General features: G+C 35.2%; 1 protein-coding gene and 1 long non-coding RNA gene across 3 annotated transcripts; one reads left to right on the forward strand and one right to left on the reverse strand.

Moving 5' to 3' along the window:
- Positions 1 to 27: 27 nt before the first annotated feature.
- On the reverse strand, positions 28 to 3,774 carry LOC133777766 (pentatricopeptide repeat-containing protein At3g26540-like). Its single transcript, XM_062217501.1, has 3 exons — positions 666 to 3,774; positions 497 to 584; positions 28 to 326 (listed from the first exon to the last, which is right to left on the reverse strand). The coding sequence occupies exon 1, from the start codon at positions 3,772 to 3,774 to the stop codon at positions 1,633 to 1,635; it is 2,142 nt and encodes a 713-aa protein (XP_062073485.1). The 3' UTR covers positions 28 to 326; positions 497 to 584; positions 666 to 1,632.
- A 2,692-nt stretch (positions 3,775 to 6,466) lies between these two features.
- Positions 6,467 to 15,526, forward strand: LOC133834173 (uncharacterized). 2 transcript variants are annotated; one of them, XR_009893319.1, is made up of 5 exons: positions 6,467 to 7,316; positions 8,249 to 8,312; positions 9,458 to 13,122; positions 14,055 to 14,118; positions 15,264 to 15,526. It is a non-coding gene; the product is annotated as an uncharacterized LOC133834173 (long non-coding RNA). The 2 variants fall into 2 exon arrangements; XR_009893320.1 differs by lacking the exons at positions 14,055 to 14,118; positions 15,264 to 15,526 and having other exon boundaries at positions 9,458 to 13,295.
- Positions 15,527 to 16,095: the final 569 nt, after the last annotated feature.

A 16,095-nucleotide genomic window follows, 5' to 3' on the forward strand; every position in this document is an offset into this window, starting at 1 on the left:
TTTCACCTTCCATTCTTCAAGGACAAAAATACACTTGAAACTACAGCAACAGGGTATCAATATTGGTACATTGTTACAAATTCTCCAAGCCTACATTCCTACAGGAGAGATCCATGTGCCTAAACCAAGCTTCACAAACTTGGGTTGATGCTATTCCAGCAAAAATAGAGTGCTCAACACAGAGTGATATGAACTCAAACTTACATATCATTCATCCATGACGTATTTGCTTCAACAGAGCCTTCAATCCTCAAAGCACGAGGAAAAAGTTCCCAGTCCACCTTTGACATGTCAAGAAAATCACTAACACCATCTTCATACATGATCTGAAACAAAATTAGAAAGAAAAAAAAAATGTAACAGTTTCTTTTCTTTTAGTGTCCAAGAAAAACTATGATAAGTTCACCAATGCAGTTTTATAGCTATCCCTTGCTACAACATTGGTCAGGTCCCATAACAAAGTCTAATGCAGCTTAGCCTTCTGAAAGGAAAATACCTAGTGTCCATAGGGTGACTTGTCATAACCACTGGACCAATGCACTTGTAAGAACAAGTTCCTTGCTTAAGATCATGCTGAGAACTTCCTGAGATACAAAATAAGGTGTTACTAACAACGAAAATTTACAACAAATGCTTTTTTCTGAACAATCGTATGTATGACAAACCTATATGCAGGTCTCCATTCTGGTAAACCTTTTCCAAAAATAATTACAGAATTACATTCCACCAAGCAAAAAATGCACCGAATATCTGACGAAGAAGATGAGCTAATTGAAATCAACACTTAAGCCTTAATTGAAAAATTAAGGTTATATTTCAACTTCGGTGAATGAGACTAGGTATGTCTAGTATTAAATTGGGAAGAGGATGGCAATACCTTAATTGTTCTCTGATCAGTGGATTACAAAAAAGTTACTAACTTGATATCATGCATTTAAAAAAAATGAAAAGAATTCCACCTGCACAAATATATCAAGCCTTCCAGGCTGTAGAATTTCTGACACCATCCAATCATTTTAATGTACTCTTAAAATTGTTTCCCAAAAGCCAAGACATTATCTACATGTATGGACCACCACATAACAAACATTATCTTTTGTGCGACTCTCAAACCAAAAACATTCCCCAACAAGGGTTAGCCAATTTCCAATCTGAAAATCTATGGGATGCAGTTTTCACCAAATGTTTCAAGAATTTGAAAGAAAAAGGTAATTAAAACCAAATACATACATCATTTGCAGATAGAATTGCCTTTGATTTGGGAGAGGACACAGCAACCTGGCATGCTACTAGTTTCGATGCAGCATCTGATGACATTTTCGGTTTGTTTGGTCTTACACCCAATTTTCTTCTGCAGCCTACAGCACCACAATGGCAATAATGTTGTTCCCTATATTACTGTGGCATGCTCACTTTTACTTAGCCTGCAATAGGCTGTATTGATTGATGTTGGCAAGTATTTGATTCCCTTGAGACGCATCTTGAATCACTATGTTCATAAACCATGGCATGTGCTCACAATTACTAGCATTTATAAAATCAGGAGTCCAAAATTTAGACCCCAAAATGCAAGTCAACTGATAACAAATTGGTTCCTGGTTAGTAAATCCCACTCTTCTGAACAATGTTTTGTTATGATAATTGTCTAACACCGTCCTTTATCTCAAACTGAAGTTCACTTGAAGGATTCAAATCAGCTAGTCGTTCTGCAGCCCAATTTCCCAACCTCATGCACCCATGTTTTCTACAAGCATCCAACACTCTTGTTAGCATTGGAATTGTGGGTTCAAATGGCATTTCTTTTACAAAAATTTCAAGCTCGTCCATTTGATTGGAGCGACTGAAAAGTTCAATCATAATCTCATAGTGCTCAAGTCGTGGTATAACACCATAGTTGGTGCTCATTGAATGAAAATATTGACCACCCAATTTAACTAGGTCTTCATGCAAACAAGCAGTCAAAATGGCTTGGAAGGTGACATGATCTGGCTTAACATTTGCTTCTTGCATTAAGACAAAAAATTTAAATACTTCTGCACCTCTTTTGTGGGAGCATCCTAACATTATGGAGTTCCATAAAACTATATCCCGTGAAGATGTTCTTTCAAAAATACGGACGGCATAGTCGAGACAACGACACTTGGAGTACATGTCAACCAAAGCCCCTGCAAGCACAATATCTATCTCGTAACCATTCCTGATAATGAAAGCGTGACTTTGTCTGCCTTGCTCGAAAGCAAAAATATTTGCACAAGCTGCCAAAAGGGTTGCAAAAGTAAATTTACTTGGTTGTGTCTCCCATTGCATCTCCCAGAAGATTGTCAAAGCTTGCTCGCTCCGGCCATGACAAGCATAGCTAGTTAATAAAGTATTCCAAGAAACATTGTCCCGCAATTGACTCATTTGGAAAAACCAAACCCGTGCACTTGTCAAGTTCCCACATTTACCATACATGTCAAGAAGGGCATTGCTAACATTGAGCTTGAAGAACAAACCATGTCGATAGACAAACCCATGAACCTGTTTGCCTGTTTCAACGTCTGAAAGACCAGCACAAATATTCAATACCAACCCAATAGTGACATGGTCTATGTCCTTAGTGGTTGTTCGCATTAAATGTAAAAAATCCAAAGCCTCTTCCCACTGCAACGAACGAATATATCCTGCCAACATCGCATTCCATGAAATCAAATTACGTTCTGGCATGTCATTAAAGAGTTCCCTTGCCTCTTGTGTCTTCTCGTTAATCGCATAACCCCATACAATCGAAGTCCAAGAAACCAAATTTTTCGCACTGGGCTTATCAAAAATTGCATAAGCACGTTCCAATTTCCCACATTTAATGTACATATCGATTAGGGAGCAAGAAACTACCTCATCAACATCAAAACACATCTTAATTGCCACTCCATGAATTTGAATACCTTCCCTAAGTGCAGAAATACTTGAACAAGCAACAAGTGCATTAGAAAAGGTAAAGCTCAAGGGCCTCACAGCGGTAGGAAACATCTTGAAAAACATGAAAATTGCTTCCTTACCATCATTCATTTCAAGATACCGTCTTACAATAACATTCCAAGAAACATCATTGGGGTTATGAATCTCATCAAACTTCATCCGTGCATCACTCATAACCCAACATTTCCCATACACATCAACAAGTGATGTTTCCAAAATTATATTGTTACCAAAACCATACTTTAAAGTGAGCCCATGAATCTGTCGGGAAAGATACAGAGCCAATAATTCAGCACATGAACCTAAAGCACTCGCAAATGTAACCTCATTAGCGAAAACACCGGACCTATTCATGCGCAAAAACAATAACAAGGCCTCCTTATCATAACGGTTCTTTGAATAAGCCGTTAACATGGAATTCCAAGAGCCCCCATTTCGAAATGGCATTTCGTCGAACAGCTCGCGGGCATCACGAACACAGCCACAGCTACCATAGGCCTCTATGGCGCGATTCAAGAGAAAGACAGGGGGGTCGGATGAGAAAGTGACCAAATGGGATTCAATCTTTCGAGCCTCTACAATGGCGCGAGTTGAAGAAGATAGCTGGAAGAGACGGGCGTAGACAGAGTAAGGAAAGGGTACCGGGGAATCGAAGAGGATTGAGACGGCTTTAGAGAGGTTGCCCGCGTTTAGAGTTTGGAGGATTGCGTTGGTTACAGCTATGGTGGTAGTGGGTCGAGGAATTCTGCCATTGCTGATGTTGGATATACTTCGAAGAAGATGGTTCAGTTCAGAGACTTTGGTTGCGCCACCCATCGTGATACCGACAATTTGAATTTTGCCGCTGCAAAGGCAAAGAAAGAAGATGAAATTACATAACTGACCCTGAAATTACATGAGAATGTAGTTTGAAGTTAAATTATACTAATTTTAATTAATTAGTCCATACATATCATTGTAAGAGTAAGAGAATGCTTTTTTCCCCTCATAAACACAATTTTGTAGTTTTCACTTTTCAAAAATATGTTTGGTTAATATTTTTTTTTAAATAATTTTTAATTTTTTTAGAATAAATGTATTTATAAAGAAAAAAAATAAAGTTTGTAATAAATAAATGGGATATTTATAATTATATATATAACATAAAATAATTACAAAAATCACCTACAAAATTTTATTTACAAAAATACATTGGTATGTGTTATCCCCGTTTCTCCCCAAGTATACGGATCCACACTCTAAGTTATGGGCCGCCTTCCAGGGAGTTAAAAGCCCAGATCGGTCCCAGTAGACGAAGAGAACGAATATTGGCAGTCCAAGTCTCGGCAAGGCCCAAAGGGCATCCGGAAGTGTAAGCTAGGACCATCGCCGAGGCATGCTGCATAAACCCGGGACCGCGTACCGGGATGTCTCCCGAGATGCAGTAAAAGAGGTCGTGGCTCCCAAGTCCGGGATTAGGTCGGGATCTCTGTGGATGAACCCGGGTCCTGGTAAACGAACCGGGACCCTAGTAAATGAAGAGGGACGTTGGTAAACGGACCTGGATCGGTTGGCCGAGTTTGGCGTGATAAAGTATCATCGATACTGACATTATCCCAAAAAGCGTGGAATCGTGTCCCCATAAGTAACCTGTAGATGAGGCTAACTCGGGAATGTACGCCGTTGGTTCAGAATTGCGCCGCCACTACTTTGACAAATCTTGTCCCCTGAATCTTCCTCGTAGCCCATAACACCTAGAATGAAGCATCAGTTTGTCGCGAGTCTTATACTGTGATCATGTTTGGGCTGGCCCAATGGGCCTTGGTTAATATATGTTTTATATTTCAATCTTTTGTATTGAGCCTCCATCAGAGAACAAATAATATTTACACCCTTATTGGGCCCGGATTAGCCCGGTCCAAGCCCAGTGCACTCGCTTGCTTATAAATATGCATGGTGGTGCATTGAAGGGGGGGGGGGGGGATCCCAGATTTTTTCTTGTAAGCAATTACTCTGCTCAAACTTGCAGAAAACTCCATTGTAAAAAGCTTTCTAAGCTCTAATACAATTGACTCGTGGACTAAGGCTCATTAACTCCCCAACCACGTAAAAACGTTACTTGCATTTTCTAAATCCTTTCTTTTAAAGCTCTCTTATCTTTTATAATTCTAGTTTCTGAAAAACTCGATAAACACTACGTCATCAAAAAATACCGGATTTAATAAAAATATACATGAATTGGAGACATTCCTGAAATCTCAAACTTTTCATTTTTCTGGGTTTTCAAAAGTAGCATTTTGGTTACTTATATTGGAGATAAGTTACCAATTTGTAACTTTTTTACAAAAATGTTTGTTTTTAGAGCATATTATTTCATATAGATTTTGGTTACCTCCAGAATTTATTTGTTGTAACTTTTACATCTTAAAATATTTATTAGATTTTTTAAGGTTATATTATTATTATATTGTCTCATTATATAAGATATTTTTATGTTACCTTCAAACTTGTGTTTTTTTAATTAATGAGATACATTAAAGTATAATAAATTACTATATAGCTTATCATCAAAAGTTACTTTTAGTATACTATAACACCTTGGTAACCAAGACTATTATACTGTATGTTTAAAATAGTGCAAGATTTGCTAATCAAGTCATTTGAACATAAATGTATTTATAAAGCCAGCTAACAAAATTTAGAATCAAGGGACCATTATAAACCACTTGGATACTTAGTACATTACCGGGATCAGGTAATGAGGAAATTATTTGGTAATTATTTGAGTAACGGGAATTATAAAATGTTAATTATGATTAACGAGATAAGTGGCAAATGAAAAATTTACCCTTGAGGGGCTGTGAGAGATGAATTTGGCCATAGGGGCATTTAGGTCATTTTGTGCCAAAACAGACACTTAAGTAACAGTTTATTCAGCTGAAGGAAACCTCAAAATGGACTATTGGAATACTCTCTCTCTCTCTCTCTCTCTCTCTATCGTTCTCTCTCTTTCTCTCTACCATTGGTGTTTGAACTTTGGAGGAAAGCTAAGGAAATTCAAGGCTTGCCCTTGGGGTAGTTTAGTTATAGCTAGGAGGATACAATCCCAGCTGAGGTAAGCTTCAATTCTGGATTTAAGTAAATTATGCCCTGTTTTTATAGTGTTCTTGAGCTTGAAGTTCAAGGTATTGGATTAATAATTTGATGGAGGTTTTTGAGTGAGATAGACTTGGGTTTTGATGGTGTTAATGTGTTGTTAATGTTTGGGGGTTTGGATTATGGTTTTGAGAATTGATTAGAATTTCAGACAAGGGAGTTTCTGTCTGGGGGCATGTCGCGACCCTTAAGGGCAAGTCGTGACATGCATGGGCAACTTTGACCAAAATGAGCTTTTAGTGACAGGAATTCAAACCTAAGGGCTCGGGATCAATCCTACTACCAAGTTTAGTAGAGTTCGAGGTCCCGAAGACTAGGACTCGGTCCGGAAGCCTGTGTTTATTTGTTATTGACGGGATTCTATACTAGGTTGTGTAATATCCAACATTTTCATAATACATTTATTTATTATAAATCAAAGTTTTAATACATAAAATGTACAACTTTACAAATTTAAGAAATAGTAATGGAAAAATAGTGTTTAAAATATGATTTTATGTTTTTAATGAGATTAAAGAAAGAGAAACTTGAGTAGTCAAGTATTGGACCCAAATGTCAAATAATTTTAATTGGGGATTTTTATAAAATTAAGAAAGTTTGGCTAAAGGGCTTATTTGAAAAGAATTTTAGTATTTTGGGTCCAAGTGTAATTTTTAAAAATAAATAAATAAAAAATAAATAAAATAAAATAAAAGGCTTCAGCCTTTCATTTTACCCGAGCCCCTCTCTCTCTCTCCTCAGAAACCCTCTCTCTCTCTCTCCTCAGAAACTCTCTCTCTCTCTCTCTCTCTCTCTCTCTCCTCTGCGTATTACTGTTGCCGACGACGCAGGAGTACTTTCCGGCCACCATTTTTAGCCACGCGCCGGACCGTTGGATTCAGAGGCCTCCGAACTATCGACCAACGCGGGAATCTAGAGCTCACTCGCCGATTAAACGCCTCAACCACTCGATTTAAGTTCGGCCACCCCGCGACTTCAAAGTTGCGATTCGGCCACCTCGGGCATCCGTTTGCCGATCCGTCACCACCATCGTGCTCCTCGTGTTGTGGGCTTCAAAACCCAATAACTTGTTCCTACATCTACCATAGTTGGGTGGTGGGCCCACCACGAGCCACCGCGATCCACCGTAGATCGACGGTCGAAACTTAGTGTTCGAGGTTCCGAAGTACGTTTTGAGTCTCAGAAAATCATCGTTTGACTTATTGTGGAACCCGATCATTTTGGTATAATTTCTTTAACCTATATATTGTGATTTAATTGTGATTGATTAGAGTAATTGTTATTATGTGTATTTATAGTATATAATTATATATTATTGATATGTGGAATATTTTCTGTAATTTACTGGCTGTCTGGGATTATATATATTTTTTATACAGGTTTTGATTTTGGAATTGTCCACTTTATAGCCGTTGTGCTGTCTAATTTTCTAGAAAATATTAGATATTAAATAAAGTATAAAAATACATATTTAATTGATTTTATATTAATATGGAAATTATTATGATTAAGTAATTTTAATTATTATTGTTATTATTTTGTTAAGTAAATCAAGAATACAGATTCATATATATATATATATATATATGAAAAGTATGATTTATAGTAAACCTATTATCTAACCATTATTATTGTATATTAATATTTGAATATTAAAATAATATCAAATATTAGTTTCTTACAGTTATTGATATTTGTAAGACCAGTGAAGTTTGGAGAAAGTATATTTATTATATCACTGGAATTGATATTATGACTAATTAATAATAATATAAATATTTATATTTATATTATTATCATTATATTGATTATTACAACTTTATGTTAAAAATATGATTTCTTTTATAAAATGACTATTTGAATATATACATCCATATACGTATTGCTATTGAAGTATTTTGTTATTAATATCGAAATAAGTTTAATTATAGACGATAATTATTATTTTTGTTGGGATTATTATTATTATTATCATAAGGGTACATTATCTTATGAGCAAGGTTTAAAGCATGGTTTTATATGAAGAGTTATTTGCATTACGTTGATAATAATTTATTATTATCATTTATATAGTTTCTGGTATTATTAATATACACTATCAATAGTGTATATTTATGATTTTGATAGAATTTAATAAATGATGTGCCTTGAATAGGATTTGTATGGATTTGATTGATTGACTCTTGGTGAGGAATTTTAAAATAAGCTAAGGACCTAAGGTAAGTAAATCTCACCTTTTGTGCTTAAGTGTAAGATGCATGACTACATTGATTGTGTACATCTGATGAGTTAAGTATGGTATGATGATGATGCATATGATAAGTATGTGAAGAATGGTTATATGAACACCATAAGGGTGTTGTGTGATATGTAATTGATGAATTCTGTGATATGTGAAAGATGTCTTACTTGGTTAAGAATGATATGAATTATGTGCAAGTATGTGTTCTTATGTTGATGGATATGTGGATTACTCTATGTTCATGATTTGTTATATGTTATGATATATGAAGCGTTTAAGTTTTTAGGCTGGAAACCTTAGACCTGAGCCATAGCTCTACGTTAAGGTATAACAACGCCACCAACCCAAAGCTTCATGTATTATGACTAAAGTTGTTTTGAGTTATATGAGATGTGATACAATGCCTTGATTGAATACCATCAACATCAGTCATGAACACGAACATTGGCATTTCAGCATCAGCATGTATGCATGGCATGTACATTTATGTGATATAAGACCATGCATATGGATATGAGAAAAGTTATGAAATGTCTTGAAAAGTCTTATGTAAAGTTAAACATTTTAATGACACAAGGCTTAAGCAAAGTGATAATAAGATGTTTAAAAAGGGTGCCACTGTTTTGATGAAGCAATCAAGTAAGTTCAGTAAAGAAGACGGAAGTCTATAAGACTTATAGTGGCTGCCCACTAGTGTGGGCTAGGTCAGAGTTGACCATTCAGATATGTTTGCCATGTTTCCGTCTTTCTCCTCCATATGTGTAATAAGTATGGCAGCTATGGCAACGATGAAATGAGTGTTATGATGAGCCTAGCTGAGATGATGGCTAGCCGGAGGAGAACCCATGGGATTCTATATGATATGTGTAACAAGCCCTGCAGGCATTGGCTGAATCAAACAGTGTGCACAAGTGATATTGGGCCCATAAAAATGTGAAACTAAAAGAAAGAGCATAAAAGTAAAGTTTGAAAGTGCATGAGCAATAAATGAAATGCATAAGTATATAAGTCAGCATATTAGTATATGTGCACTACAAACTCACGACATTCATGTGTATGTGTATGCATGAGATTTGCTTACTGAGCGTTAGCTCATTATGTTATTTTCCAACATTTTTCCAGGTGTGGCTTTAGCTGTTGAGCAACTTGTGGAGCACGGACTCAGTAGCAATGCAATAATAGTTTTAGAGTTTTCATATGGCTGCCTTAAATTTAAAGTATTCATACGTGTAATAATTTCTTCTAATAAGTTTATATAAAAGTTTTAAATTTTTCTGTATTTCTTCGTATCATTTTATTTAATTCTTTTGGTCAAGTGCCTTACATACTCGTAAACCCTAGAATTACGAGTATGTGGCAGACGTACCCTACCTTAGGGACGTTACAAATGGTATCAGAGCTTTGAGTTTGTAGATGTCGTATACTCGTTATGTTATTAGATTTTGGGATCTGAAATGCTACTGAGTTCCGCCACAAGACAAGCCACACGTTAATGGTTAGTATAATTTATCCATATTTTAGTTAATGTATGTTAATGATGTTGTATAATTGTATTAGAAACTCATTGTGTGTTTGAGTTTCCATGATATAAGTATGAGTTTGGATTAAATGAATATTCTCATGCACGGTAGAGAAATTGAAGTTTGTTATTTATCTGAATGCATGCCTTTATTATTGATGTGATAAATAATTGATGATTTATCGATGTCGATGTTTGGATTGTTAATTGATATTCTCAAGCTTTGAAAGTGACCTATTAGTCCAGTTAGTGTGTTAAGGGTTAATATGTCAGGTTAGTGTTTTGGAGAGCAAAGTTTTAGGTTGTTGCTGAGAGCACACACAATAAGAGACTTTAGTGAAACAGTAGTAATATATAGAAAAAAAAAAAAAAAAAAAAAATACATAATACATTAAGGATTGGGGTTTTGGACACGTTCTACCTCGTCAATCAACTTTTGTTGTTCAACTCTAAGGGTCTCCCCAGTAGTTTGCAGTGTCTGAAATTTTTCCTTCATATCGACTGAGTAGTTAGCAAGAAGTGTAGTTAAAGTCCCATTCTCCTTAACCAACTTCTCCTTCTCTCGAGTCAATGCCTTGTTGGCATTTCTAATGGTTATCATCTCTTGTTTTTGTGTTTCTATATACCTTTTCAAGTGGTCAACCTCTTGTTCTCTTGCAAGAACCCGTTGGCCTAGGTTTGAGACCGATGCTGCCGCCTGAGTGGTAAGAACTAAGGAATCTTTTACAGCTTGTAGGTCTGACCTATGGGATAAAATTATTTGGTCTTTAGGGGTGAGTATGCTTTGACCTATACTAATGGCCACCTTTTTATCGAGCATAGCTGAATCCTCCACCGTGACAAGGCCAGTATCAGAATAAAATTTGGGAAGCCAAACTCTGGGAAATTGAGTATTTCGTTCTGGGATGTGTACCGTAGGATACACCATTAGCTGTGGTAGGGGTGCAGAAATTTGTGGTGAAGATTCGATAGTGGGAAGATTTGGCTCAGGTAAAGCTAAAGTTAGGTCTAAGTTCAGCTGAGATGATGAGGATGCCATAGGTTGCTTAGCTTGAGTAATGGACGGAAGTAATAATGATTTGGTTTTCAAAAGCTTGAGATTGATTGTGTTTTAGTGTGTATGTGATGAATTTTATTTATAGAAAAAAATGTGTTGAACTGTTGGGTCATTGGATCCTTGAATTTGTTTGTTTTCAAGATAGATATCACAGATTTTATCTTGTTCAATGTGTTACGCTATCCTCTCTGATGATGAAAGTCAAACTTATTAGATGTTGTCGACATGGAAATCACTTCTATTGATTTTGCGATCCTGATTTGAACATGGAAACAATTTGTAAATTGTTGAATGAATCGAGGTGATAAATGTTATTTACTGAATTACTATGTAGTGTGAATTACTTTCGGCGATTAAATTATAGTATATTAGCTGTTTTATCCCGAAAGTAAGATAATGTATTACTTGTGTGAAGTGATGACTGAGTATTATTGGTATAGGTGTTGAAATGAGACATGTCTAACTTATTAGACATGTGAGAATTATTCGTTTTCGTAGATGAAGTGGTGGATTGGTCAGTCAAGACTTATCCCATGTTTTATTCAATGAAGGGATACTAAGCTAAGTGTGTGAATTTCCGAGTGGCCACGGTTATTTGCATTCTAGCATAGTATCAATATGCCCTTTATTATTTTATACATTTGGAAACAATTTTGATTTTTAAATGTTTTCTTAGAGAAAGAATGAGAGTCAGGCTTTTCTGAACTGGTACCTAATGAATGGCCTATCTCACTATTTCTCATTCAGGGCAAGAAGTCGGTTTTGACAACGAAAGGGTTTCACAGAGACTTGGTTTTAAAGAATAATCTTCATCGGCTATATAATTGTTTTCTAGTTATCCAATTTTTTTTATGTCGAAAAACTTTCTATTGAACAAACTTGTTGCTCAATTTAGCATCTATTATCAAGGTATAACCAGTCAATTGCATCTGCTTAAAAAAAAAAAAAAAAAAAAAAAAAAAAAAATTGACTGTAAGACATGAAGATCAAGGATGTTTTCATGATGATGGTCATTTTCTCTTCTTACGTTATGTGGTTTGTGTTCAAAAGTATGGATGATGAGGATTCGTTTGTATTTTCGTATACATTCATTGTAATTTATACTATTGTTATAGCTTATTTCCTTTCTATCTATATTGTAGTCCTCATGTGAGGTGTTTACACATCCTCGCCTTTTTATATATGATAAGGATTACAAGAAGTCAGGAATAAGTTTTGTTTTCGGGGTGAAAGTAAGTGTTGTGTATAAAATCTTATGCTGTGAAATGTTGTTCTGTTTATTTGTAATGGTAGTTATTGTCTCCGATTATCAAATTTTAGTTTGAAATTTCGAGGACGAAATTATTTTAACGGGGGAAGGATTGTAATATCCAACATTTTCATAATACATTTATTTATTATAAATCAAAGTTTTAATACATAAAATGTACAACTTTACAAATTTAAGAAATAGTAATGGAAAAATAGTGTTTAAAATATGATTTTATGTTTTTAATGAGATTAAAGAAAGAGAAACTTGAGTAGTCAAGTATTGGACCCAAATGTCAAATAATTTTAATTGGGGATTTTTATAAAATTAAGAAAGTTTGGCTAAAGGGCTTATTTGAAAAGAATTTTAGTATTTTGGGTCCAAGTGTAATTTTTAAAAATAAATAAATAAAAAAAAAAATAAAATAAAATAAAAGGCTTCAGCCTTTCATTTTACCCGAGCCCCTCTCTCTCTCTCCTCAGAAACCCTCTCTCTCTCTCTCCTCAGAAACTCTCTCTCTCTCTCTCTCTCTCTCTCTCCTCTGCGTATTACTGTTGCCGACGACGCAGGAGTACTTTCCGGCCACCATTTTTAGCCACGCGCCGGACCGTTGGATTCAGAGGCCTCCGAACTATCGACCAACGCGGGAATCTAGAGCTCACTCGCCGATTAAACGCCTCAACCACTCGATTTAAGTTCGGCCACCCCGCGACTTCAAAGTTGCGATTCGGCCACCTCGGGCATCCGTTTGCCGATCCGTCACCACCATCGTGCTCCTCGTGTTGTGGGCTTCAAAACCCAATAACTTGTTCCTACATCTACCATAGTTGGGTGGTGGGCCCACCACGAGCCACCGCGATCCACCGTAGATCGACGGTCGAAACTTAGTGTTCGAGGTTCCGAAGTACGTTTTGAGTCTCAGAAAATCATCGTTTGACTTATTGTGGAACCCGATCATTTTGGTATAATTTCTTTAACCTATATATTGTGATTTAATTGTGATTGATTAGAGTAATTGTTATTATGTGTATTTATAGTATATAATTATATATTATTGATATGTGGAATATTTTCTGTAATTTACTGGCTGTCTGGGATTATATATATTTTTTATACAGGTTTTGATTTTGGAATTGTCCACTTTATAGCCGTTGTGCTGTCTAATTTTCTAGAAAATATTAGATATTAAATAAAGTATAAAAATACATATTTAATTGATTTTATATTAATATGGAAATTATTATGATTAAGTAATTTTAATTATTATTGTTATTATTTTGTTAAGTAAATCAAGAATACAGATTCATATATATATATATATATATATGAAAAGTATGATTTATAGTAAACCTATTATCTAACCATTATTATTGTATATTAATATTTGAATATTAAAATAATATCAAATATTAGTTTCTTACAGTTATTGATATTTGTAAGACCAGTGAAGTTTGGAGAAAGTATATTTATTATATCACTGGAATTGATATTATGACTAATTAATAATAATATAAATATTTATATTTATATTATTATCATTATATTGATTATTACAACTTTATGTTAAAAATATGATTTCTTTTATAAAATGACTATTTGAATATATACATCCATATACGTATTGCTATTGAAGTATTTTGTTATTAATATCGAAATAAGTTTAATTATAGACGATAATTATTATTTTTGTTGGGATTATTATTATTATTATCATAAGGGTACATTATCTTATGAGCAAGGTTTAAAGCATGGTTTTATATGAAGAGTTATTTGCATTACGTTGATAATAATTTATTATTATCATTTATATAGTTTCTGGTATTATTAATATACACTATCAATAGTGTATATTTATGATTTTGATAGAATTTAATAAATGATGTGCCTTGAATAGGATTTGTATGGATTTGATTGATTGACTCTTGGTGAGGAATTTTAAAATAAGCTAAGGACCTAAGGTAAGTAAATCTCACCTTTTGTGCTTAAGTGTAAGATGCATGACTACATTGATTGTGTACATCTGATGAGTTAAGTATGGTATGATGATGATGCATATGATAAGTATGTGAAGAATGGTTATATGAACACCATAAGGGTGTTGTGTGATATGTAATTGATGAATTCTGTGATATGTGAAAGATGTCTTACTTGGTTAAGAATGATATGAATTATGTGCAAGTATGTGTTCTTATGTTGATGGATATGTGGATTACTCTATGTTCATGATTTGTTATATGTTATGATATATGAAGCGTTTAAGTTTTTAGGCTGGAAACCTTAGACCTGAGCCATAGCTCTACGTTAAGGTATAACAACGCCACCAACCCAAAGCTTCATGTATTATGACTAAAGTTGTTTTGAGTTATATGAGATGTGATACAATGCCTTGATTGAATACCATCAACATCAGTCATGAACACGAACATTGGCATTTCAGCATCAGCATGTATGCATGGCATGTACATTTATGTGATATAAGACCATGCATATGGATATGAGAAAAGTTATGAAATGTCTTGAAAAGTCTTATGTAAAGTTAAACATTTTAATGACACAAGGCTTAAGCAAAGTGATAATAAGATGTTTAAAAAGGGTGCCACTGTTTTGATGAAGCAATCAAGTAAGTTCAGTAAAGAAGACGGAAGTCTATAAGACTTATAGTGGCTGCCCACTAGTGTGGGCTAGGTCAGAGTTGACCATTCAGATATGTTTGCCATGTTTCCGTCTTTCTCCTCCATATGTGTAATAAGTATGGCAGCTATGGCAACGATGAAATGAGTGTTATGATGAGCCTAGCTGAGATGATGGCTAGCCGGAGGAGAACCCATGGGATTCTATATGATATGTGTAACAAGCCCTGCAGGCATTGGCTGAATCAAACAGTGTGCACAAGTGATATTGGGCCCATAAAAATGTGAAACTAAAAGAAAGAGCATAAAAGTAAAGTTTGAAAGTGCATGAGCAATAAATGAAATGCATAAGTATATAAGTCAGCATATTAGTATATGTGCACTACAAACTCACGACATTCATGTGTATGTGTATGCATGAGATTTGCTTACTGAGCGTTAGCTCATTATGTTATTTTCCAACATTTTTCCAGGTGTGGCTTTAGCTGTTGAGCAACTTGTGGAGCACGGACTCAGTAGCAATGCAATAATAGTTTTAGAGTTTTCATATGGCTGCCTTAAATTTAAAGTATTCATACGTGTAATAATTTCTTCTAATAAGTTTATATAAAAGTTTTAAATTTTTCTGTATTTCTTCGTATCATTTTATTTAATTCTTTTGGTCAAGTGCCTTACATACTCGTAAACCCTAGAATTACGAGTATGTGGCAGACGTACCCTACCTTAGGGACGTTACAGGTTGTGACTAGGTTATCGCTAGGGGCTCGAAACATGGATCGTGCTCGAGGGTCGTTCACTGGTAACCTATGTTTGGACCAAAGGTAAGAAAATTACACCCAGTATGTGATACATGTGATTATGGCTTGCCCCGAATTATTGAATAGGAATATGAATAGGGCATGAACGCCTGAGAATGTGCATGATTATGATGATGCTTGGGATTGTTGATTAAGCATGCTGAATGCTTTGTACTTGGATATTTGATATATGATATATGCAGGTCTGCATTATCTTATTGAGAAAGGCTTGTCTTATTATTCAAGGACGACAATAGCGTTGAGTGTTGGTCGTGAAGTATTGACTTATTAGTCAAGGGCGGCAATAGCGCGCTGAGCGCTGGTCGAGATAGTTATGCTTAACCAGGACCGCATTATACGCTTAACCGACCTATTGGTCGTGAGAAAACTAGAGCGCTAGGTACGCTGGGCTAGCTCCAAGGCTGATTATACAAAGGATATGGCGATGGGATCCAGAGTGACTTATTAGTCCCATATCCTAAGGCTGAGCCCCAACATTAACTCATTA

Source organism: Humulus lupulus, chromosome 5 (assembly GCF_963169125.1).
Source record: "Humulus lupulus chromosome 5, drHumLupu1.1, whole genome shotgun sequence".
NCBI classification, from domain to species: Eukaryota; Viridiplantae; Streptophyta; class Magnoliopsida; order Rosales; family Cannabaceae; genus Humulus; species Humulus lupulus.